Genomic DNA, 27,142 nt, shown 5'->3' with positions numbered 1-27,142 from the left:
TTATCTTGTCATGAGTGACAAAGCATTCTTGTCTTCTCAGTTAAGGCAATGGGTGGGGAATCGTTATATGGAAAAAAACGAAACTTGATAGCAGAAAGTCAAAACCAAGTTTTTTTTGTTCTATTTGGAGCCCCAAACAATCCTAAATTTATCGAGAGTCGATTGGTTTAGTCTCCGCTTGGCGCATTGCATTTCAAATTTATATGGAGATTTGTATGGAAAAACCAACGTTTTTGCATTTTCCATTCTAAAGAGCTCAAAGCGACTCATACCATAGGTTTCATGACTTCAAATGGTAGGTTTTTTGATGCCCAACAACTTGGCCGAAGACATCAAAGAGCTAGGGTGTCCCAAAAAAATACTGGAGCTGATCAAAGTTGATCATGTCGAAATTTATGTTGCAAATCTTTTATTCTGCCAACACTGCAACCGTACCGGTGTAAGACAGATTTCCATCAGAAGTAACCTCTGAAACACGTTGTAGATTCTACCTACGCCTAGAATATTGACCTGAATTTGTTTGTTTGATCCAGCTGAGTGTATAAACTCGTTACGACAGGTTATTTCTAATGGGAATCCTACTGGCGCCGGTACATTGGTAATGTTGGCAGAAATCAAGATTTTCTGCATTTAAATCGACATACTCAACTTTGAACAGCTATAGTTCTTCTTAGGGACATCCTAGCTCTTCAGTGCCTTCTGCAAAGTTGTTGGGTGTCTAGAATACTATACTTTTACATAATGTAGTGCATTATTAGATCACTATTTAGCTCTCTAGAAAGGTAAATGCAAAAAAATAGGTTTTCCCATATGAATTTTCATGCAAAATTGAAATGCAATGCGCCAAGCGGAGACAAAACCAATCGACCGGTAAGTTTAGGATTTTTTGGGACCCCAAAAGGAACCAAAAAAACTTGGTTCTGGAAAATCGATCATTTTTCCCCACCCTAATAAGTATACAATGTTTGATTAGACAAAGTTTGCTTACAACAATTGTAACATATTCGGGTTTTTAGGAAACGAAAGAAGACGGATATAGCAGTGAAACTCTAAAAGCTGATCAGTGATATATTATGTAATTATTTTGTAAATATTTCCAAACAATATATTTATTAAAGATGTGGCACAAAATTTAAAAAGCTAAGTTTTATTTTCTTAAGTGGTATGTTTTAAATTTTAAGTAAAATATACAGCTATTTCGGTGCCAACTACATCCGTATAACAATAGTGTAACTTCCCAGGCACCCAGGTCTGTCCGTAACAATAAGTACAGTTTAGTTGCTACAAGCTAATACTGTTTTGCTTTAAGTTTATCCTTCTCCTTGGCTTCTCTTTCACGTTCTTTTAAATTGGCTGAAGAGGTTCCTCTGATTAGTGTTAGATTGAGTGGCGGTAATGCTGTCCGTATGTTCATCAATCGTTTGCTTTTTTCTGCTTGTCGTGCCGGAGTAGTAGTGACCGAAGAGCTAGAATTTGCCAATTCCGAATTGCTCCGATCCGTGCGATTGACGAATAGGTCCGACTTGCGGTAATATCTGGGCATCGAATAGTCCTTCTCGGCCATAACGCTCGCCGTTTGTATGGAGTACAAGCTGACCGATTCGCGGTATTTATCCACTGTCGGTGTTTCCAGATAGTTCTTTGGAAGGTTTGAATATGATATGGCAGGAACCTCCGGAGTCATACTGATAGCATTGTAACCACTGCTTGCTGTTGAAATGGTGAAGATATCGTTCTCGCTGGCAGGACGCACAGAAAAGTATGGCTGTGTTGCTTGTAGCGTAGACAGGGTTTTGTCTAAGCCAACTGCTGAACTGGAGAACGAAGTGGATGCTTCAATGAGACTTCGCGGCGGGCGTAGAATAACCTCGTTATCTTGATCTTCTTCAACGATTTCCGGAATGATTACGGTTGGGCCTAGCCGACTCTCGCGTATATCCTGCCGAGATCCTGGAGAGGAAAACAAAGAAACGTTATGTAGTGTAGAAAAAACTTGAAATTTTATAACGAATGAAAATGTTAGTGTACGGTACATTTACAGAACGAAAAAAAAGAATAGTTACAATAATATATGCATGATCGTTTCTCAACATTCTTTAATAGCACATTTACTTTCATTAGGCTTTATTATTTTTTACGCGGTTGTTAGATTCAAAAATGTGCTAATCTTTTTGACAACTCTGCGTACGTCAGTTTTGAAGTTTCGCGTATTTGGTAGGTCTAAAACGTGCTAACGCTATGGCACTGCACTTTGAATGTGACATGAATTCTGAGGTCATCTTTCACCGTGTTCACAAATTGTAAAATGAGAAATTTTACAGGGAAAAGTGAGCTTTGCAAAAGTTTATGGATGTTCGTCTTTAATTTAGGAACTATCACATTAAAACCAAAAAATAAATCCTACGAGACCCATAACATATATCAGGGTCACGATGCTTCGTTTTTTAAAACAAATTCAAATTCAGTAACATTAGTGTTGGCAAATCACCGAAAACCTCGAAATTGACGTTAATATAGCTGTTAGAAGAGTGGATCACAAATTACGAACACATATTTGAGCGCGCGCCATCATTGTGCAACATTGATTGATTAAAACAAAACAAAACCAATGGATTTAAATATGTACAAAGATGAGAATATTTAACTGTACAATAATGATTCGCATGAATCTAAAACCATACCTGTACGAACAAATGCGAAAGAAAAAGTAGCCATAAAGCTAAAAAAAGTTGCCCTGAAAAGATTATAGCTTTTTCACCATTCCTGTGATTTCAATGCCCCTAGTGAATACAGAAGTGCGTCAAAAGGCCGAAGAGTAACTGCTCGCTGGGCTCGTCGCTTCTACGTTTGCTTACGGGAAAACTTATTCAAGTCTCTGAATGAGTTATCTTTGCTAGGGACACCAAAATTCACATGAATGGTTCAGAAGCTATAATCTTTTATTTTTCCAGTTTGAGCACATATATATATATAAGAATTTTTGGCAAGTGGATAGTATAGTAATTTCAGTAAACCATCAAAAAGCTTATGTGCTATAAAAATTATTGATTATTGCCGAGACATTTTGATGTAGAATTGCGTCTTCAGCAGCATGCCGAGTTAAGGGTGCAAATTAAAATACCGATAACTTCGAGAGCGTCACGAATATTGTCCAACATCAAATCAGTTTTCAACAAATTCCCTCCATTCTTTCAGTAATTGGTTGGGAGGCTGAGGTCCATCGTAATTCAGTAAATTGTGATGTTATAATGTTTAAAAATGAGATTTAATGAAAAATTTAGAGCCTTGTTTTGAAGCAAATTTCGACCAATCAGAGCTAAAAACAATGCTACTATCTACCTACTAATAACTATCGAATATGTGTATTTTTGGAACCGGGATGATATCCAGAAATCGGAAATCGATCCCAGGTGCCGTTTTGAAGTTCAAGACGAGAACTGGTTTCAGGAAAACAGCTTAAGATGATCAAAGTACCTAATCTAACAAAAATATTTTATTCACCTAACAAAAATATTCCCGAAACTATTTTTGACTATACAACAGAAGATTGCATCGAACGTCTGTCTGTCTGTAGGAAGGGAATTTTGTGACTACACCTGGTTCTGGGAAGAGGCTGCTGCATGATTCAGCTGAGATTTTGCAGAGGGACTATTTTCGAGAAGACAAAACTTTTGAGACGAAACTCGAAAAGTCCAACGTTCATCTCAAACACCCATTGAAACAAAGCAACAGTTAATTTGCGTTGCACGGAAAGCAGAGAAGCACTTCATTTTTTTTACGTTTTTTCGCCTACGCTCTATTTTACGCAATCTGCCTCTTTCTTTAATAATCTCTAAATACACATTTTTTGTTAAAATGGAATTTTTGGCTACCAATCATCTAAATGTATTGACAGACGATAGCCTATCGTGATTTTAGCGTTAAAAAGAATTGAAACACAGTTCAGAGAGAATAAAGAGTTACCGCTTCAGACCATAAAATTGATCACTTCCAATTGAGTGCGTTCCCTAATTGATAGTAAGAAATACCTTAACATAAGACTAGCTGCCGAAATTGTACATTACCCTTGTGGTTGTGTTTTATACACAACCTTTCTACTTTTCCCGCAGTCTAGCTTCGAGTTTGATTTGCAACAGATAAGCTCCTAAAGATCCAGTATACACTAAGGTCGTTTTTCACGCGGTTTTTGTATGTGGATTCTGGATTTTACGCGGATTCCGGAATTTAAGCGGTTTTTACGCGGATTCCGGAGTTTACGCGTTTTTAACGCGGTTTCCTTTTACGTGGTTGTAACCCCCGCGCAAAACGCGACTTGAGTGTATCTCTCTACGTTTGGGATCTTTTAGTTTACGTTAATGATCCCTACGTTAGGAAAGTGATCAAATTTTTTCTTGATTTTCGTCACTTTTATTATTGCATTCCACACAACTGTATGCAAGAAGTAAATCGCAAAGATGATATGGCGGTCGATGAAAAAATAATGCTCAGAAGACAAAATTTGTTTACTTTCAGACATTTAATGTCATAGAAATGCATTAAAGGTCAAGAACTCGAAAAAAATCGATCTTCCGAGACTTAAAAACTTTTGAGCTGCGAAGCTCAATTCACTTGTCCTATTCTCATTTTCACTTTACTGTCAATCTCACTTTACGGAACTAATTTTTGTCACCTCACTTAATGTAGAATCGGGAATAGGTCTCAAAAGGTGAAGTGACGGTCGCCTCGGCTTCTGTAATAGGGGCCACAATGTTATATGTTTATTTTCATACGATTTTCTTTTTCTATTGCTAAAAAATGAATTAGAAATGCTCCAAGATTGCGTTGTTATAGTTTACAAAAAAGTGATCGATGAGGTATTTTATTTCATTCGATTGGAGATGTCAGAAGATATACATATTCATACATACATATATTCAGTCATACATATTAGACAGGTTATATCTACATAATATTTCTTAAACACATTGAAGACGACATCCTAACGTACCATTTGAGCCAAGTTGCCAAGTTGATGTAATTTCTTCATCGGGTTGGTTTACATGGGACATTTTTGGCAACGTCTTTACATCCTGTCCTTCGACAGATTTTTTCAGTAAAACAGTAAACAGTAAACATATTATCTTTATTCCTTTTTGAGTTGTAAATAAATATGTCATCTTTAATATAGTATTGAATTTGAGGCATAGGATTTTAAAAATTTTAAGTAAATTCACACACAAACATTTCGCGTTTTGGTTCAATCTCACCCCCGCCCGCACAGTGATTGGATTGGATGTTGGAAATACATCTCATTGTGATCTTAATATGGTTTACATAGTTGGTAAAATATCAAAAAATAATACCAAAATATTGTTCCTCCAAGACTATATGAATAGCAAAGCTTGATATTTCAATAACAAACCAATAATTTGCATTAAAAATCACAAAAATGACCGATTCAAATATTTTCAAGTTATTGAACACTAAATGCAAACTGAATATATTATAAATAATCAATAACGAACAATTTACACTTTAAAATTTATTTTTAATGTGATGTTTTAAAAGCAAGTCCAATATATTATTAAAGGCATAGCGAGATATGATACCAAAGTTTTATGATATTTTCATGTTCATGTATGAAACGTGAATATCTTTCGAATAATACGATAAGTTCTCATAGCTAAATATGTTATTGATGAGTTATGATTTTGTTATGCTCTCCTGCCCGGGCAGGGCGAAATCAATAACTTCCCCCCCATGTACGAGGTTACCCCCTAAATGTACGATGTCTTCTCGAATGTGGATCCTGAAACTATTGGCTAACTTATGGCAATAACTATGTAGTTCAAAATTTCACCGCTAGGGCGGCACTGTCGCTTATTTCCCAAGGAAGTAAAATAGAAGGATGATGTCTATGGGAAGTTTGTAGAGAATAGTATTTTGAGAAACTCTTCCTTGGATATCAAGTTAGTACGCGATGTATTTTTTGAGAAGTTTAGCAGTTAATCTTAAAAAACATGATTTACAGCTACTTATAGCATGTCGATGAAGAAAACCCAGAAAAATCTCGAATTTCACGATCCAGATATATCAAACAAAGTTGAGGTTGAAGAAAATGTTCCGAATTCCATACTAAACGCGAAAATTTTCATAACGAGGTTTGTTTGTGTGCGTGGATAGACAAAAATGTAGCATACCTTCTACTAGAACTGTCATAGATACCTGGCTCTAAGCTAACATTGCCTGCTAGCAAATGACCACTTGCGCGTCGCACAGTCGTTTTTGTTTTTGATATTGTGGACGTTTAGACGAAAATTGCCCAGAAAACTTTTTCGTTCCTGTCTCCATGGACACGAGGAAACATTTTAGTTTTTGAATGAGCGCGGGTATCGACGGGGATACCATTTAAAACTCTACATAAAGTTGGAGTGCCAAGTATTTTATTAAACTTATTTTGTGGAGGACTTATTTCCATGAAACAACTCTGAAAAGGATATCTGAAGTTGTTAGAATGTTAGAATAAGGCCATGCAATCAATTAGACACTATTGTAACATTCATTACTACTTCTGCATTCTGTAATAAATCACTTGGGTAAACAACGTGAAAATAGAGAAGTCGTGAGTCCACAAGAAGCTTACACTCTCAACTAAGTTAAATGTATAACAACATTAATAATCCGTGCATTCTGGTGAATATTCACTAGCTTAAACCTTGCAGGAATGATTCCCGAAGAGGGCTGCTCGATGAATTAAGTTGAAAAATTGACTTTTTTCCGACTACCTACAGTTCCAGACCACTGTGCCCCGTGGCCTAATGCCACCCCGGCAGACGGTACTTGAAATCTATCTACAGCTTAGCACGCATTTTGAGACAGAAACTATAAAAAACTGCAAATATCTGATAAAAAACAAAAGTCTGTACAAAGACTCAAAAAATCTTCATTTTACAGACAAATCTGCACATCTGGTATTACTGCCCATAGACGAGCCAGTTGTCGTCCAGCAGAAATGTCACTTTGTGCACTACTTACCAGTTAATCTAAATTAAAAATAAAAAAACAGAAGGGTTGTGTGCAAAGCCATGACCGCAAGTTTGACGTAGAGTTTCATGGGGCTGTTTCTTATATTACTTGTAGTATTTCTTTCAAAAATGATTCAAAGATAACTTCTCCTGTTCAATGATTCTTTGAATGATAGACGCCAGGATTACGACAGCCTATCTTGTGTCAACATGTTTATGTCAACCACTTTTATCCAACACTAATAAAATAATTCTCTGAAAATAATGTGGTGACCCTGAAAGGATTCAAAATTGTGTTTGTGGTCAATTCCAGGTTCCTAGGAATTATCCTGGTTCTGAGAATGCCCATAGTGGGTATTATTTGGTCATTTTTGGCTGTGCTCAAGAAACTGGAAGTCACATTTCTGCACTTGATTTCCGGCCTCTTGGTATCATTTTGGTTGCAAAAATACTTGGGTGGTGTTTAGTCATTTCAGAGGCTTGAGTCCCTGCCATCTTGGATCAAAATGGCGTCTGGAGTTGGTTTTCAGTCTCTGGGCCTCAACTCGTTGACAGAAATACCCATATTGGTTAGTATTAGACTGTTTTTAGTTACTTTCCAGAGACCGGAGGTCATCATCTTGAGTTTAAAAATAGTATTTGATCTTGTTCTCAACTCTGATTGGTAAAAATCTGCATTCAAAACATGGCTCGACATTTTTCAACAGTAGAAAAGTTTACGTCATAAATTCACGGTTTTCTGCATTTTGGTGGACGCGTAACTAATTTCCCAATCGATTTCTGCAAAAACGAAAGAAATCCATTGAAAACTAACCGAGTGAATGACTGGAACCCATGCAGAGGCGGTATACTACACATTGCTCTTCAGCCCCTCATGGGATAACATCTCAACATATGTGTAAACACGATAGCATACCTCCGCCACTTTTCATTCACCTTTTATCTGAAAGCTGACAGCGGACAAAAATGAGCTCGAGCCCAGGACATGAGTTCATTATCAATTAACTGTTACTCGGTAGAGGTATGGCAAAGGCTCGTTTTCCATCTTCATCAGGGATGCCAGGTCATTTTTGGCTGTGTCATTTTTGGCTGTGCTCAAGAAACTGGAAGTCACATTTCTGCACTTGATTTCCGGCCTCTTGGTATCATTTTGGTTGCAAAAATACTTGGGTGGTGTTTAGTCATTTCAGAGGCTTGAGTCCCTGCCATCTTGGATCAAAATGGCGTCTGGAGTTGGTTTTCAGTCTCTGGGCCTCAACTCGTTGACAGAAATACCCATATTGGTTAGTATTAGACTGTTTTTAGTTACTTTCCAGAGACCGGAGGTCATCATCTTGAGTTTAAAAATAGTATTTGATCTTGTTCTCAACTCTGATTGGTAAAAATCTGCATTCAAAACATGGCTCGACATTTTTCAACAGTAGAAAAGTTTACGTCATAAATTCACGGTTTTCTGCATTTTGGTGGACGCGTAACTAATTTCCCAATCGATTTCTGCAAAAACGAAAGAAATCCATTGAAAACTAACCGAGTGAATGACTGGAACCCATGCAGAGGCGGTATACTACACATTGCTCTTCAGCCCCTCATGGGATAACATCTCAACATATGTGTAAACACGATAGCATACCTCCGCCACTTTTCATTCACCTTTTATCTGAAAGCTGACAGCGGACAAAAATGAGCTCGAGCCCAGGACATGAGTTCATTATCAATTAACTGTTACTCGGTAGAGGTATGGCAAAGGCTCGTTTTCCATCTTCATCAGGGATGCCAGGTCGTTTTTATTTCAAACGTTTTTACCGTTGTCACGCTTCAAAATATAAATATTTCCAGATATCAAAAAAATATAACCAAATCCATATTGTAATTTTGGGAGTTGGCCAAGATCGTGGTAAACACACAGTTGGAGTATTGAGGCCTTGGTGTAATTGGTAGAAATTAAATTGGGTGCTTCTATTTTTGCTCAGTTGTGAGTACAGAGACTATAAACAACTAAACCACTAAGTTGCTCATTATTGCTTATCTATCTATCTATCTATTTATATAGAAGAAAGGTTTTGCATGTATGTTTATATGTATGTTCTAGCATAACGATTTCCATCAAACATACGAGATCCTTTCGCAAAGAAGATGGTCATAGACGCATTGAAAAGGGAGAGGGGTAGCCTCGCTGCCTTAATTCATTAAAAGTTAAGATTTGTCGAGCATTTTAAAAATATACTGATTGAATTCGTCGATTTATAGTCTCTCGGTCATGTCTGGTGGCCAGTAGTTATTGTCCTGAGATAATATGGCGACTTCCGGCTTCTGCAATTCGGCGATAATCGGATATACTCTGCAATAAGCAATATGATGTTCTCTAATGCAACATGTTGTTATGTCCGTAGTGTATTTAGCCGCATTTCAAAGAGAAATACCAGCCACCGCACCTTCAATGCTTAAATTTAACAAATCTGACACTATTAAAAAATACGATTGACATTGCTTAACATTTTGAAGCACAGTTTTTGGAAAATACTATATTTTTAAAGCGTTCACACTTTCTTCGAATTCTACCAAGCTAAAAGCAAAGCAAAGCCTTGGTGCTACATTCGGTATCGGAACTCGACCTTCTGTTCATTATACACAGACTTCACAGCCAACTGTTAAATGTACAGGACAATTGCGGGGCTAGCGCTACGATCCTACTGACACTAACAGTCTCTCCCGAGCCGAGACTCGAACCTACGACGACTGGCTTGTTAGGCCAGCATCGTACCTCGAGACCAGCTGGAAGTCTACCAAGCTCTCTTCTCCAAAAAATGAACTATAGAGCGAAGGGAATGCAGACAACAATAAGCAATTGGAAAAAAAAAAAAGTATCACTCACCTCGTTAGTGTAATTTTGTAGAAGTTAGGTAAAAAACCAATCAGTTACTTTGAAACAATTTTATTTCTGAAAACATGTCTTACTGTTGTACACTTACTTACTCTGCATATCAATATGATAAAATAAACTTGCTCAAACACAAACAAATGAGTAACTTTGTACAGTTTTTCGAGTGTTTATACTCCCTACATCCATGCGTGTTAAATCTAAATGTGTTGTCGTTGTTTAGAAAAACACCAGTCAAAATGTTGCTCATGCATTGTGGTCTGCAGCGGCGTGAGCGATTGTGTGTAGTGATGCGTGTAGTAGTAACTATAGATAATTAAAGTAGTAGTAGTAATAGTAGTAGTTTTGCATGCATACACCGGTGAGTAATGTAGTTGTAGTCGGTACATGAAGTACTAGTTGCAATCGTTACCTTCGAGGCGTTTCAAAAGCTTATCGGAGTCATCCTCCCGTTTGCTCTCTGTGCTTCCGGGGTCCGGTTTTGCCGCGAAAGGTGATACCAGCGTATCAATCGATGAAGAATCCGACGAAATGGCAAACTTGACCGAAGCAGGACTTTTCAAAGTCGATTTCGGGGGAGCATGCTCCTGGAAGATCTGCGAGTGAGCGAATACGGCCATAACCTCCGGTGCCAGCATCGGTACGTTGGTTTGAATTTCGCGACGCAAGTCATCCTCGTGGACCTTTGAACTGGAAAAAATGCGCGACGGGTAGAGAAAAAAGGAAGTAAATTAAAATACAACCAAAAAACGAATTCAGAGACAATAAAATTAAGCAAGGCATAAAGTACTAATGGGGGAAAAAGAACAAATACTCGGGTTTTTGTATTTGCAGCTAGTAAAAATCACACAATCCTTTTCTTTCGAGAGAATAGAGTGGAGTATTCATAGTTCGAACATGGTTGAGGTACACCACGTAAACTAATTATTATTACTCATTAGAGTATAAAAACCAACTAAACTTAGTTCAAGAGCTAAATACACAGCCTTTCACAAACTTCGATCTAGAAATAGTTTACTGTACTTACAAGGCGCGAACGTCACCAAAAAAAGTACCACGAATGCGATTTGTGATGCGATGTGTGCATTTGAGAAATGCTTGCGGCGACAGACTTTGCAATATGAGGAAATCGCTGAATAAATTTGAAACAGTAACGAAATTTGCCTAACTTTTTCCTCTACGATGAAGCCGTTTGAGAAACGAAAATTTTTCTTCTATTTCAACTGCGTTGGAAATAACTTGGGGTTATCTTCGAAGATAAAATATAAAGAAGGGTCCTTAGATTGAAAATTAATCTGATTGAAGTACAAAGCATTCATTATACCTATTGGTAAGTAGAAAACGTTCGGAAGCCATAACCGATACTGTTCGTTCGTTGCGTCAAACATCTAACAAATATCTATATTTCAATAAGCTCGTTCTTTTGCAGTTTTCATTTACGTAAAATCGGTATTAAAGCTTATACAATACCATAAAAGCTCACCTCATGGACATGTTTCGAGCCAATCCAGCTGGCTGCCTGCAGATCGGAGCATTATTGTTTTCCATCGACTCCTCCGGATTGTAAAATCCATTTTTGGCTTTTTTCTGCGAAGCGTACTCATCTTCCTCTGGGTCGTAGTGAGCTGTAATAGAGGAATAAATTACACAACGTTAGCACAAACCCTTTCAGACAATACATGGAGCTTAATCAAACAAAACAACAACAAAAACAAGTTTAAACCCTTTATTTCTCCTCCGGAGTGTGAATAATTTCTATGCAGAACCACATTTGGTATTCTGTTTCACCCCTATCTGCAGGCATCGAGGACGACGTCATGTTCAGACGGAACGACTAAAAAATGCATCAAACGCACCGTCAACGTCGACTGCGCCAGACCCGCTTATTGACGATGTTTGTATCTTTCCCAGATGCAGAGCAAATAGGCCCACATCACAGTCAGAGAGACACACGCGTGCGATTTTCCTCCGTCCAGATCAACGGTGGTGATACCTCTATGTACAGTCAACCCATGCCAAGCGGGTAGCGCAAAGCATAAAAGAGGGAGCAGGCAGAAATTAATTATCAGTTCAATTAAAGCGCAATTGAAAATCTCATCAGTAGTGCGAGCTGCCCACCGTGTGTCCTTCCCCGTTGAGCTTAGCGTTCGAACGAACAACCAACCAATAACCGATCTGCGGATGACTATTTGGTTCGTACTATTATTATGGCTATCAGAAATAAGAAGTGGAGCAGAAAATTCGCCAGAATCCTGGAGTGTTAGAACCTTTCTGGTGCTTTCATCCGAGATACAACTGCCTACTTGCACAAAAATTTCATAGAAAAATGATTTTCGAAAGTAGGGGAACTGCTCCATTATTCATCTCAGCCCATATATTCATCTCATACAACATGAGAACACAATTGAAAACAGAAAAAAACGCATATTTTCTAACTAAATCGATCTGCTAATCCACGGAATGGATTCTTCTTAGTTCACTTTAGATTTCTCATTAAGTAGAATCCTCAAAAGCTCACTTAAAAGCTCTAAATTTCATATAATAGTCAGGCATCTGCACTCGAAAACACATTTATTTCAATCACCTATCTCAGAAAACAAAATCCGCACATTGTTCTGTACGGCTACAACGGGACTCGTTCAGCAGCCAACCAAAGTTTTTTTTCATCACTAGCAGACCACTTTTCATTTCAATCACTAAACAAAATCACTCACTATACTAAGAATACTTTCATCTTTGAAATGTTCACCTCAAATTTCCTAAAACAAGCTTGTATTAGCAGAAATATATGAGATGAATTTCTGCAATTCCTAAATTTCAACTGTATGTATTTTCATCTGTTTTCACTGCGTTGAAGAAAATCAAGAGTTGCCAAATCAGTTTCTGTTAATACGAACAAATCATACTGAAAACGTTGAACTATTCCGACATAATTGATATAAATGGATAGCACTGCAGTGGTTACCTAGGTTACCATATTTGCACGTAAACAACTACAGCAAATACCTAGGTAACCTACTACGACGGGCTGCGGCTACGTTCATTCATGATAATGTGATTCATTCATGATTAATAGTGCATTGCAGTGTGATGAATATGGGGGCGTCGTGAGATGAATAATTGAGCAGTGATTTAAATTTTTAATTTGAATATGGAAGCGTTGTGCAAAATGGTTTGTTTTACAAAATTCAGGATAAATCTAGCTAATTTTACTAAATATACAATACTGAACGATTCTATAAGAGCACGTAAGCGTATTTTGTTTATTTGTTCAATGATTTCATGAAAATTTGTTGTTTAATCCGTGCATTCTTCGTGAATATCGGCTTAATGAGATGAATAATGGAGCAGTTCCCCTACTCTGATTTTATTTGAAATTTATATGAATACTCCGAAGTTCCGATTTGTTTCGAGATACTTTTCATAATTTTGTTGTTTCAGTTTACCAATTTGAAAAATAAAGAAACTCGTCAATAGTAGAACATAAAAAAACTCTTGTGAAAGATTGCACTAAGTTTCTGCAACCAGCAAGAGAATGCGCTTCAAATTAATCAAACTCACGAAGTTTTCGCTAACTATCAGAGAAAAACTTGTTGAAAGCCAAAAATTTAACTGCGGTTTTTTCTTAAATAACTTTGAGGACAGATACTTATTCAGGGCCAATTTTGAAAAGACATCTTTTGATTTATTTGGTTATAAATGATATTTCTGTTGAAAAAAATACATGGATTGTGTCTGAGAGTACCAGCACAAACAAATGTTGACAAAAATGTCGAAATTCCCAGCTGGGATGCAATAAATGCGAACATTGTCAAATATTTGCTATGAAAAATGTGTTTTTCTGACTAAAAAAAAGTAATTCGAAAAAATCTGATAATGTGTTTAGAAGGAAAGAGGTTTGTTCGAAAATGTGTTTTATTTGTTACCCTGTTAAAATACAACCTAAGCTCGCACTGTAGTTTGCTTATACCCTCGTATTGGGCTTAGTACCAAAAGTAATAATAAAAAGTAGAATAATTAAAGTTTTTTCATATACACTTACCAATTGTTTCATCGTAGCAAAACCTTTCCTCTATGCAGTTCCAATACAGCTCTTCCCAGCAACTGCAAACAAGTAAATTAGTATTATTAGTTTCAAACTGATAACAATCTGATAAGAGAGTCTCTTCATCAGTCGGATCTACCTATTTTTTAATGAAAAAAGCGTTGCGAACAAATATGTTTTTGCATTTATTCAGCAGCAGCAGCAAAAACATCATATCAAGAAGACTGGCATCCCTGGATCGACCCCATACAAATGACAAGCGTCAAATCAAACAGCGCACTCCATCTAAATATTAAAGGTGGAAGTTTGCTATCAAAGTGCTGATAATTACCGATGTATTTTGAAATTAGAAGGTATGATTCACCGTACAGTATTTCACTAACACCAATTAAATAGTTTCGCCAGGCCATTCAATTTTCTATGGAAACTATTTTTTGCTCCCATTAAAATACATACATCATGACCCAATAATCATACCTTCTAACTTCAAAACACTTTGGGTAATTACATCGCAGCGGAGACAGAGTGTGCGTACGTGGTGGTCCAGCCTGTGCTTTCGGTTTGCATTCGCATCGCCAGCACACACATGCGTCAGTCCTACTTTTACTCAAAAGACTGCGATGCCAAAACTGTCACTCAATCTCAGGCAGAGTTCCCAATCTTCTTGATATGATGTTTTTTTAAAGGTAACCTTAAACAAGCAGAGAATTCTGAGTAAGAATCCCCAGAATACCATTAACTCGGTGACGGAATCGTGAAAGGAATCGCAAACACGATCCGGAGGATTCCCACTCAGGATTCTTATTCAAGAATCCTAGAGCCATATACAGGACATTCCTGAGGATTCTTTTTTCAGGCATTCTTTTCAAGGACGCTCACGAATCCAATGTGAGGAATCCTAGAGAATCTATGCGAATCATATGTGTTCGTCCGGGAAGTTTGGACATGCAAACAGAATTCTATGAAAAAAAAAACATAATGGCGGCTTATTGACAATATTTTTTCTTGTAAAAAAGTAGCGAAAATAGCGCACTAATTTAGATTTATTTCTGGACACAAAATTTTAAACAAAAGTGCATGATTATATGCAGGAGACCTTTCCGCAAATAAAAATGTTTGCTGGTCAAATAACAGAAAGCTTGTATGCAAAGCGCCATCTGCAAGGTTGACGTAGAACATAAGGTCGTTTGTTATATCACTTACATTTATGTTTTCGAGAGTGATCAATCACAATAACTTTTACCCAACACTAATGAAATAACTCTCTGGAAACAATGTTCATGACAAATAGAAAAATATGGCCAAATTAGACGGCAGGCATAATTTCTTCGGAAGGACAGTGCATCCCATCATTCGATAATAAAATGATTTGAGCCGAAAGCTGACAAGCTGCCACTGTCGCTACCCGCTGCTGTTAAATTATGAACGGAGTGTAATAATTGAACGAGAAAATATAACCTTTTCGAATTGAATATTCAATTTGACCTCAAAGGGCCAGTATGTTGTTAAATTGAATATCGGATATGATGATGATCGCATCTCAGTACTATTTGGATCCAACTGGATAGGTCATCTGTTTAGCATTGGATAGTTGTATCTGCCCCCCGATCATCGAAATGATCTTGATGTTGTTCAGAAACATGCTGACTCAATTGGATCCGTTCATTCCCGCTTGAATCCACAAGACATTGCTGTTCTATTTGGAAATTATAACCATCGAGAACTAACCAAGTTGAATACTTTGGGCTAATTCATGAAAAAAATCTTACTTTCAAGGAGCATATTGAGAATATCCAGACAAAGTGCAATGAATATATAAAATGTTTGTATACTTATCAACAGAATTCTAGACTTAGTCTCAAGAATAAACTGTTAATTTACAAACAAATATTTAGACCAGCAATGTTATATGCAGTCCCCATCTGGACAAGTTGTTGTACAACCAGAAAAAAATGCTTCAAAGGATTCAGAATACACTTCTGAAAATGATATTGAAACGTTCTCGCTGGTTTAGCACGCATGACCTACACAGGCTTACTAATGTGGAAACATTAGAAAATATGTCAAACCAAATTTTCAATAAGTTCCGACAAAAATCGTTGCAATCCTCAATTACAACGAGTTTTCTATTATAATAAATTGTACACAATGCATGTGCCGACGAAAAAAAATCAAAAATTGTCTTTAGACTGTTTGTCGGCGTTTGTTATACATATATACGTAATAATGAATTATGTTATATTGATTATCTCGCAAATGTAAGAACGAAATAAAACAACTCTCATGTTTTTTTTTTCTATTTTTTAGTGACCTATAACGCCTAAACGCTCGATATGGACTACTTTGCGGATTTCAAGTCGTTATTAATTTCGCTTGATGAGTTTTGGTTAAATAATCCGAGAGTATCCGGAACAGAACCGGTACAGGCCTGCATGTGGTTCTAAGTACTGCAATGATCATGGCCATTATATTACAGGAATATGTTCCTGCCTTAAATCCGGAACTGGTTTACCTCATTGGCAACAAGAATCCTTGCTTTTGGAGGTTATTTAGTAAGAATTGGTTGAAGGAACGACGAGAAAGCTGCCAAAAATGAATTGCCTAAGCGGAACGGGGCTTGTACCGCTATTATTATGAACAACTCGGAACCTCCCAATGACCCGGAAGACAAAAGTACAAAGACAAAAAAAAACTCCGGATAATCGAACCAATTTCTCCGTATAGTCGAGTCCCGCTTAATCGGGCCCCCGTATAATCGAGTATCCGGATTCGTAGTCGACCACGTGGTGGCTTCTACAAACTACCACCTTTATATGTGAATTATTTGCTAAATATTTCAAAACCGCTTTTTCTTGTTCAGTTACTATGTCAGATCAGATTGACGCTGCATTACGCGATACTCCGCAGGACAGTTTCGATTGTGGAGTATTTCAAGTGACAGAAGCGCACGTTTTGAGCGCGAGTCGAAAGCTAAAACATTCCACTTGTCCAAAACCAGACGGGATCCCGCCATCTATGTTGAAAAATTGCTCGAAAGACTACAAGGCTGCGTTCGATCGTGTAAATTACAACATTTTTCTACGAAAGCTGGATAAACAAGCGCTCTCTGTCATGCTCGTATGTGGTGTATGTGTCAGTCTTGGGTCGTCACGTTCTGAGCCACTCACAACTTCTTCTGGAGTGCAGCAAGGAAGCAATCTGGGTCCACTTTTTCAGAATTGCCGATGGATTCCGCGATCCACTGTGCATGAAAGCTTTGTATTGCGCCCTGGTATGTTACACGCTCGAATCAGCGGTTGTCGGTTGGTGTCCATTCAACAAGGTCTGGATTGATCGCATGGAAGCTGCCAGAAAATATTCGTGCGTATCGTACTGAGGCATCTTCCTTGGCATGATGCAACGCTGCCTCCCAGTGAGCATCGCTGCATGTTATAAGGGATTGAGACGTTTGAGAGAAGGAGATCCAACACACATCTTCGTTGCGAAGGTCCTAAAAAATGCAATTGATTCACCTGCTATTCTCGCGGAAATAAATCTCTACGCTCCGGAAGGGAATCTGCGGGGACGTCATCTCCTGAACTTGGAGGCAAGGTATAGTCGGTATGGCCAGATGATGCGATTAGGTTTATGTCAACGAGGTTCAACAAGGTTGCAGAACTATTCGATTTCAACGAACCCATTAACACTTTTTTGCATCGCCTGAGGATTTGTTTATAACATTTTAATTTGTTGTTGTTAATCGTCTCTAGTTTGTAATTTTATTCATTAAGACAAAACATTGTCAGATGGAATTTTTAAATATAACAATATTTCTCCTCTCCGACAGTGGCAATTGGGCACTCTTCAAATAATACAATGGAAACCTGTTTTCACACTGAAAATTTACGGCCGACAGATTTTACCAAAATACGACTTTCACTGGAGAAAGTGCTGATCAATGTACCTATCTACTATGCAGTAGGGATGTTACGGATATTCGTAAATGCGGAACATCCGCGTCCGCATCTACTGATGCTGGTACCCGCTGGGAACCGCCACCGCTACTGCTGCTTACTTAAAACCATCCTAGAGGCCATCCACTGTTAAACGGATTGGTTTGAGCAGAAGCAGGTTCTTATATAGCACAAAGTGTGCCTACCTTTTTACTAGGTATATAATTCAATCGACCGTGCTAGGGAAAACAGGCATCAAGTGACCAATCAGAAGTCGAAATCTGCGTTTCAACAAAGTTTGATCACTTTCAATAGTACAATAGTTCGAAAAATCAAATTGCAATTTCCTGCATTTGGGCGCATAGTTGATCTTCCAATCGATTGCCACAAGAACAAAAAAAAAAAAATTGGAAACTAACCGATTTAGTAGTATTTGAAGTTGGACATATTTTTTCCTTTTTTCGTTTTAAGATTTTCATTTTACACCCCTATGTAGTGTGACATCCTACGAGACATAGTTCTACGTCAAAAGTGTGCACACCATTTGAATTAATAGCGACAAGCAGCAGTGCAAGGTTGTAAGTCCAACATTGGTATTATTTTTATCGTGTATCAAAAAAAACCTTAACACCCTTCATTTTGAAGATATAGTATCCTGCCTATAGTTTGATTTTGACATTTGCTTTGCAGTTGTGAAAATGTCGTCGAAGCAAAAGAAGCAACGCATCCAAATTTTGCTCACACATCGCGAAAATCCGAACTACTCGCACGCCGAGTTGGCAAAATTGTTGAATGTGGCCAAATCAACCGTCACCAATGTAACAAAAGTGTTTGGAGAACATTTGTCAACTGCCAGGAAGACAGTATCGGGGGGAACCCGAAATTCGAAAGCCGCAAAAACGACGACAAGAGCGGCCAGCAGTTTCAAGCGGAATCCCAACCTTTCCATCCGAGATATCGCAAGAAAGTTCGTCTACAACTGTAAATCAAACTAAAAAACGAGCCGGACTATCGACTTACAAAAAGATGGTGACTCCAAATCGGGGCAATAAGAAAAACAGGTCGGCTAAACAACGATCGCGAAAGTTGTACGTGAAGATGCTGACGAAGTCTGATTGCGCGGCACAGGATGGTGAAACTTACGTCAAGGCAGATTTTCAACAGCGTCCTGGACAGGAATATTATACGGCACCTGGCGTAGATTTTCAAACATTTCGCAGATTTTTGCAGATTTTTCATAGTTTCTGCTATTCTTGTCAAAATCTCCTTATATTTGCGCAGATTTTCTCAAAATGTATGCCGATTTTTGCAGAGTTTTGCTTGCGCTAGCGAATTTTTTTCGAATCTCAGATAGATTTTTTTCAGATTTCAAGCAGATGTTTTCGGTTTTTCGAGCAGTCAGAACAATCTGGCATCCCTGCCACGCACCAACTATTTCTACTCAAAGGTCACTTAAGCTATCGACCGTGTAGAGCTATAGAAAAATTAGGACGAAAACGGTTTTTTTTGACAATAACGATCAAGCCCACGGTGGATGGTGTACAGTGCTGTGTGAAGAATCCGGGTGTGTCATAAAGTTATGAAGGGTGTGTACCTCTGCAGCAGAGAAATTCCCAGATTCATGTAGCTGAAAGTCATGCCTACTATGGACTTTACAAAACATTGAGGCCTGGTAAACTTAATCCCGTATCAAGCAGACCGATGTCATGGCAACAGTTTCCTGAAGCTGCCGCCGATGATGATGGCGCTACTGTTGGAAATATGGTCATAAGCTCTGTTCATTGTGCCGCATGTGTTACAGTACGGATTTTTCGCGTGCTTCTAACTATATTGAATGTAGGGCTATCCGGAACGTGTTGAAACATGTTTGAACGTGACCATTTACGTTCTGCACAAAATCCATAAAACGTTCAAAACAAAACAATCGTTTTCCGCTTTCTGCATTTCTTCACAACACTTGCAGCAACAGTTGATCTGGCATGGACGGTGCTTAATCGGCTGTTTCGCAAGCACTGACAGCCTTTTGACGTATAATCGAGCCAAAGAGCCAGAGAAAAACGGCTTCAAGCGAAATGTATGGGGATGACGTTCGTGACAGGGATGTGGTATCAAGTGTGCCATGTACAAGGTGCTCCATCTACGGGCTCGAGACGCGGACGATGTTCGAAAAGGACTTGCAAACGCTGGACCTTTTCGACGACGGGTGCCTACGACCATCTTCGGCGGAGTGTGTTAGGATGTAATGGAGACGAAGGATACACCAGGAGGTGACACGAATCTATGGTGAACCCAGTTTCCAAAAAGTCGCTGAAGCTGCAAAAAAAAAACCCAAACCGGTCGGTATAAGACGTAGAGACACGCAGTGAGTTAGGTGATTGGACCAGAAGGAACAAGATCTTGAAAGTGTGGGACACTCAAGAAACTGGAGACAGGTTACCATTTACTTGGTCGCTTTGGCGTAACATCGTGACGCAGTTGAAATATGACACACCAAGATCCGCCAATTGTTTTTGTGGAAATTTCTCCAGCGTGTTTTAGACGAAAGGACAAAATTACTACCACATACATAAGACATACGTTACACTGGCGTTTTTTTCTGGTACACGTTGCCCCATAGTACTCCGTACCTCGCCCCGTCAAACTGCTCGATAAAAAATGAACAAAATGAATTTTCTTTTTCTCGACCTTATCGAGCCCCAAAGAAAATCCCACAAGGAACTGTCAAAAAGTTATTTACAAAATCAATGCAGTATTTTTCGAGTAGGAACGAGACAAATGTGTTACTACCGCATTGGAACGTGTCCTTTTTCTCGGTCGTTGAAGCATATGGCATACCATTCGTTTTGCTAAAAAACTACTTCAGTAGTCCTGCTACTCCAACAAGTCATCTATTCACTCAAACCATCAGTTAGAGTGTCTTAACTTCAATCTACAAGTCAGCGTGCATGTTCCCAGTTCATAGGATATGAAATAGAAGTAACGTTAATAACTACACGCAAAAGTTGAAGTCTTGTACAATCATTGTGTCTTCCCGATTCGCACAAATGTTGCACAGAAATCGCACAATAAATGTGTGAAACGCATAACGCAACAGTTGTACTGCGAATACATTGACACAGAATGAAATCAGAATATGTATCATATACCATCATATATGTATCATAACACATTATTTCTCACGTCGAGTGTATTAGTGACTGCTACTCATGGAGCAGTGCAAGCAGCAAACAACAACTTGTGAACTCACTAGATTCAAATAGCTACCCGCAAAACTTTTCCTTATTACTTTAGAAGCAATAGCGCAAAATTGCCTTTCGGGTAACAAACCTATTACTTTAAAGGCAATAAAATTCTTCCCCAGTCAAGTAACAACACATACTGCCATATAATTAGCACGTGTTACGGGAGTACGACTATCTAATAACGATCGTTTCAACCACATGCACGATTTTTTTCTGTCGAAAACTGCTCCCTTTCCATCTCAAGCAAAAAAAAATCACACACCGTCGCATATGTTGCACATGTTACAAGTTTCTTCAATCTCCAATTCATCCGGTGTGCGTGTATTATTTCGCATACGGAGTAGAGAAAAAATATGACAAGAGCTGCCAAGCAGCATTTTCCCCGTCAAAGAGTATGCGAACGTTGATGATTTCAAAGACTTGAAATGCGTCTTGAAATGACATCACGATCTGTAAACTGCGTTAGAGAAAAACAAAAACATTCGCTTTCCTGCAAGATATCTAAAACACATACTCATTGGTTCATGGAAACTCATTTGCACCTGTTTGAAAATACAATACTCGTGCCTAACCAGACAATATTCGCAACTTCGGCAATTCTGGTCAGACAGTATTACATATTTCCATTTCAAGTAAACACTGGGGGACGAAACGAAAGTGTTTCTAATTAGACATTTGAGGTTGACGGTTGGGATTCTGATTATGTGTGGATGAAGGGGACAAAAATGAACCTGATCGTTGCATCAATACAAATACAGCGAGTGAAGTCTTGCTAACACATGCATTGCGGGCTTGGCTGTATGTTCTCCTCCAGAAACACATACAAGCGTGTGGCCGTCATAATTTTTATTACTTTTTGTTTGTTACTCTTTGTGTATAATGCGCAGTCATAAGACACAATGAGTAATAAAAAATTGCCCTAAAGTAATAAAATGTTCCCCGTTTGCGTTGGGTGTATAATACTCGATCGATTTATCTCGATGGATTTGGTTATTAAAAAGTACCATTGAATGATTTGCAAAAAAAAAAAAACGAAACAAAATTCTGTTTGTAATCAACGCTAGCTTCACCGCAAAACTAGCAAAACCCTCCATTCCACAAAGCCACAAAAGCGTTGCTGGTTTTTTCATATGGCAACACTTGTAAATTGTTATTATTTGTCATTATGTGCACGCGCTTTTTTCTCAAGCGACGAGAGAAATTTCTCTCTCGCTCGTAGAATTTCCATGTATGTGCGACAAGACTAGACACGTCATATACAATTTGCAGGTTGCTTTCGCTTCTCTTTCGGTTCGGATTGCGACGCGCTAGGCGATATCTCGTTGCTTCACGAAATGAGCGAGACACCCGTGCTGTACATACTTGATACCAGTGTTGTTAGTCTCACTCATACTGTCGGTGCGTGCTTGCTGCTATTCAGAGGAATGCATGAAGAAGAAAAAGTATCTCGAAAGCGTGTGTGCAAAAGACTTGAAAAGTGTAGCATATGTCTCGTCCTCAAGCAGAAAGGAGGAGAATGGTTTTGCTTCTCGCTCGCTTTGCAATGCTGCTTGATACCAGTTGAAACTGTTTAGGTGTAGTAGTTTGGAGCTGCCAAATACATTGGAGAAACGCTAGAGCATTAATTGCATTATGCTCAACACGCAATCATTGTACTGGTTCCGAATTACATCAACAATTGCGCTGAAAACGCACAATTTTGTACTGGTTTCGCACCATCCAACTTTTGCGTGTACCTACAAATCTCTGCTCTTTGTTCTACATCTAAGCTCTATGAACTCATTGTTTTTGAACAGCCATGCCTATGGATTCAACGGCTACATCCTACATAATCGTACTCATATGTGTTGAGCTCACGACCAATCTCAGACGGACGTTATTTACACAAACCTTTCCAAAGTTTTTGATAAACTGAATCGTCAAATTGCTGCTGCGAAGCTTGCAGTGCTCGGCATCGAAGGCCACCGATGTGTTTTCAGTAAGAAGCGATGAAGTCTCTTCGACATCGTTCTCTGCTCACACCTTGCATCCCGCAAGGTAGCCATCTGAGACTTTTAATATTCCATATTTATCTGAACAACGTCAATTCCTGGCTCTAAGGCCTTCAATTGTCGTTCACTGACAATCTAGAACTTTTCTCAAGAGTAAAAGTTCTGTCAGATGTCGAAACAGTTATCAATCTTTGCATAGTTTTGAGCTTTACAGCATTTACCGTTTTTTTTTCAACAATAAACATTCTGCTGGTTCTGCTAATCATTTTAGGTTATAAAAGCCAAAGTGCAAAATGAATTCGTTCTCGCCTTATTTAAAATTTTAGTTGAATTAGTTACGAAAATACACATTTTTCTGCGGTTATTCTTGATTTTCCTGCAACAACCGTAAACCTACCGTAAACCAACCGTAAATGATTTGAAAGTTGGTGTTCATTGTAATTTTTGCATATTTGTGAAAATTCTACACGCTTTCCACTCAGTACTGATATTCCGTGAAAGTTGCACGGAGGGGCTGTCAATGAATAAAACAAAGTTACGTAATTACCAAAGATGATTTTTAGGTAAGATATGATTAGATGTATGTTGCAATAAACTGCGTTGAGTATGATTGCAGTATTTACACATTAAATTACATTGGAAAATAATGATAATAGAAAAAAGCAAAATCTGGAAAAAATTTTATACTGGAACTGATCAAGCCATTTGAAATTCGCGGCACATTAGCTTTGAGCAAAACATTTTACAATTAGTGGTATCTAATCTACGCAATGTTTTATGACCCAAATTTGATTATCACTTGGATTATTTCAAAAATACAGAATACACATAGCAAGAACGTTATCAAAGAAATACCAGAGGCAGAATCGTTATTATTATCGCGATTCAAAGCGGCGAACCAGCAGTGTGAAGAAATGACACGTTGAACTTTAGTAAACAATTGTGTACTTATTATCCAATTTGAAGAAGGGTTACTCATGAATATTTCAGGAATTTTGATGGAAGGATTTAAAAAAAAAAAACAAACAAAAATAAATGAACGACTATTTCAGAATGTACTCAAAAGCGCGTTTTATCAGCCGACCAATAGACAAACATATACACACACACACTCAACTTGAGTATTGACCAAGCTTTTGAAGCTGAGTCGATTGTTATTGTTTAGAATTTGATTCCGTAAAAGTTGTTTGAAAAGATATTTTAGTCTTTTTTCGTGAGGGAAAGGCAATATGTATCATATTGTTTTAGTGTAGTTATCAAACAATTCCAAACACTTCTGTTGTCTTCATACAGCTTACCTTTGACAGCATCGGCACATTTTTCGTTGTCACTTTATAAGCACGTATAATTAGTTAAGAGTTTGAGATGATAACTCGCAACAAGTTATCAATTAGAAATACAAAAACAATAAGCACTACGAAATGTACACTTTTTCTTCTTCCTAAAACCTAGAAAGCATCAGCTATCACAATCGAACACGATCAAGGCGCTACTGTCAGGTGCAATTTGCACTCAACCTGTTTTTTCGGCCACCAGAGCAAATAACATTGTGATAAAAAGCAGTGACGATTTAGCGCTCAGTTCGCAGTCTATTTTACTTTTCTTCTTCTGTTGCCTTTGTGGCTGTGACACTGCCTCATGTCGATACGCTACATCGCCGGCGATAAAGTTTTTGATTTGAGCTTTGGACGAAGAAAATCCTGCAAACACAGAACAAAAAAAAACATAATTAGTAAATTGCTTCGTATTAGGGTGGTGGCAGAGAAACTTAAGTTTTGATAGAAATCCTGGGAAAAAAATAAACACAAATACAAAGAAAAAATGCATAAGATGGGAACCATCCTAATGACATATAATCAACAGTTAAAAAGATATCGAAAGATAGCATGCCTTTGAACGATAACAATTAACTGTTTTTCGTGTCGGTGCGAGAACCGTGATAAGATAACCGCAATCTATCTAGTCTTTATTTTTGTACGATTACATCTAATGCATCGACTCACCACAAATCGCAGAAGTAAACGAAATCATTCTAGAGTTTCGCAATTCTCTGTTGCATTGCTTTTACAAGGTTGGTAAAGCTGAATAATTTATATCGCTTTTCCACGTGGATTGCTGACATCGTACAGTGGAACAAATCGTTTGACGTGATGCTGATCCACATGTTGTACACTTAAAAAAGGAATAGTTTTCCTGCTCTAAAACTATTGTTGATGATTTGAGTTATTTGATATTGAGAATATTGACAATTTGGTGATTAAAGTATAAGTAAATCAGCTAATATTAAGTGATATCGAATCAAGTACTTTTTTCTCACTGTACCTCACGATGTAACGTGGGAAAAATCTGTTGAAATTGAACAAAAACAGTTGCATTACACAGCTGGCATTAGCCCTGGCTTAGTGAGCAACCAACCTTTCGACCCACACTGGACACGTGGTGTGTTATTTGAACGTAACCACGCCGAGCAATTTATACTTGATCTTGCCAAAAGCATCATTCACTGTAAACTGACTCGGAACAGCGAAAGTTATTATAAAATGTTTCGTTGTCGAGTGAATCAGCGCTAATTAACACGCGAGAGAAGCAGTTCTAGGCTGATGGTTTCTGAGTGTTATAATCAAATAACTAATTGTCACACAAACAAAAGCAGATATCGTGCAGAATCTTATGAAGTACATCTGCCAAATTAGAATTTCCAATATAGCTCAATAAAAAATAGATTATCCTAAAATTAGAAACCAGAAGACCCGAGGCTTAAAAAAAAGTATAAAGCCTAAAAGTAACTGTTTCGTATTTGACCAGCCAAGTATGAAAATAAAAAGTGTTTATTCAAGACTAAGGTGTAAATTTTAAAATCAAAGTAGAGCAACCTAAAAAAGTTATATTCAGTAGTTAAGTTTCGCAGCGATTTCAGAATCTAATTTTTATTAGTTATATTATTAGTTTATATTATCACTGTCAATTTTAGGAATCTTTTGAGGAACACACTGTAATTTACTAACTGGAATGAGACCAAAAGAATAATTATTCACAAAATCCCCACAACAGCTTACCGAGCCCCAATGCGCATTTACATGTTTCTATTTTTACACAAATTAACACATCCGCAGCCAATTGAGAAATCATCACGCAGTTACAATTCTTTTATTATTCAATTGGCACTATAATGATAATGAATGATAATACCAAACAGTCATTCGAATTGCTGGAAAGACGTAGTACAAGCTAGGAGCCCTTTTGCTGTAACTTGTTTCATCCTACCGTTTCCATTCCAGCCGTCTATAATATGCCGATACATTACAGACCACCTGAGTAAGGTGTGCTTTGCGAGTAAGTGCATTGTACACACATATACCTAGCATAAATCGTTTCTGATGATCGTACATTGTTGACAAGCTACTCGTTAAGCTATTAGTTGCACTAGTCGGCAATACATAAGGCGCCAGAACCTTGCTGGTATCAATCGGATAGAGACTGTACGGATCAGCACGCAATATGACCATCTATATGAAAGTGAAGGAAGGTAAGTTTGTAAATTTACATAGATGAAGAAAAAAAGTTTGTAAATATAGCATTGTTGGTTACCGGCTTGGTATAAAGTCAGAATTATTACTGTTTATAGGCGTTTAACCCAAGAACGTTAAGCTTCGTTGATTCGATGAACGTGCGAACGAGAATGTTATTCTGCCTGTTGGCGGCAGCTGCGATGATTATGATATTAGGCTTGAGCTTGAGCTACCGCACATTTCGTAATTCACCATCTTCACTGTAAACAATTAATTTACCATCTTCACTGTGAACAATTCAGTAGTTTCCCTCTTTTGTATAGATCGATAACGGTGCCGGCTACGTCTTTACGGTCGGTTAAGGAAGGAAAGGAGGGAATGTTACAATCGTTGTTGCCAGAGACCGAGTTTATTTCTGCATCCCTAACGACTAAAACATAAAGGAAGGTTACTTTGTCACCGTGGTGAGTGACGGATTTTTATACTTCGACCCTCCCCTCTACAAGCTTGTATATTAGAGTGGGAAAAAGAGATCGAGTTT

At 38.0% G+C, this 27,142-nt stretch overlaps 1 protein-coding gene across 3 annotated transcripts in view; it reads right to left on the bottom strand.

Moving 5' to 3' along the window:
* Positions 1 to 1,093: 1,093 nt before the first annotated feature.
* Positions 1,094 to 27,142, bottom strand: part of LOC129731047 (uncharacterized) — a 56,519-nt gene continuing 30,470 nt past the window's right edge. For all 3 annotated transcript variants that reach the window (XM_055690772.1, XM_055690773.1, XM_055690774.1), the window contains exons 3-7: positions 24,391 to 24,792; positions 13,925 to 13,986; positions 11,366 to 11,507; positions 10,295 to 10,572; positions 1,094 to 1,950 (exon numbers count right to left, since the gene is read on the bottom strand). In XM_055690772.1, the coding sequence (XP_055546747.1) occupies positions 1,289 to 1,950; positions 10,295 to 10,572; positions 11,366 to 11,507; positions 13,925 to 13,986; positions 24,391 to 24,410 (1,164 nt within the window). In that variant the 5' untranslated portion in view covers positions 24,411 to 24,792 and the 3' untranslated portion in view covers positions 1,094 to 1,288. The remainder of the gene's footprint in view (positions 1,951 to 10,294; positions 10,573 to 11,365; positions 11,508 to 13,924; positions 13,987 to 24,390; positions 24,793 to 27,142) is intronic.

This window comes from Wyeomyia smithii, chromosome 3, assembly GCF_029784165.1.
Source record: "Wyeomyia smithii strain HCP4-BCI-WySm-NY-G18 chromosome 3, ASM2978416v1, whole genome shotgun sequence".
In the NCBI taxonomy this organism is placed as follows: domain Eukaryota; kingdom Metazoa; phylum Arthropoda; class Insecta; order Diptera; family Culicidae; genus Wyeomyia; species Wyeomyia smithii.
Note: the sequence above shows the minus strand (reverse complement) of the source record. Positions and strands in the feature narration are given on the sequence as shown.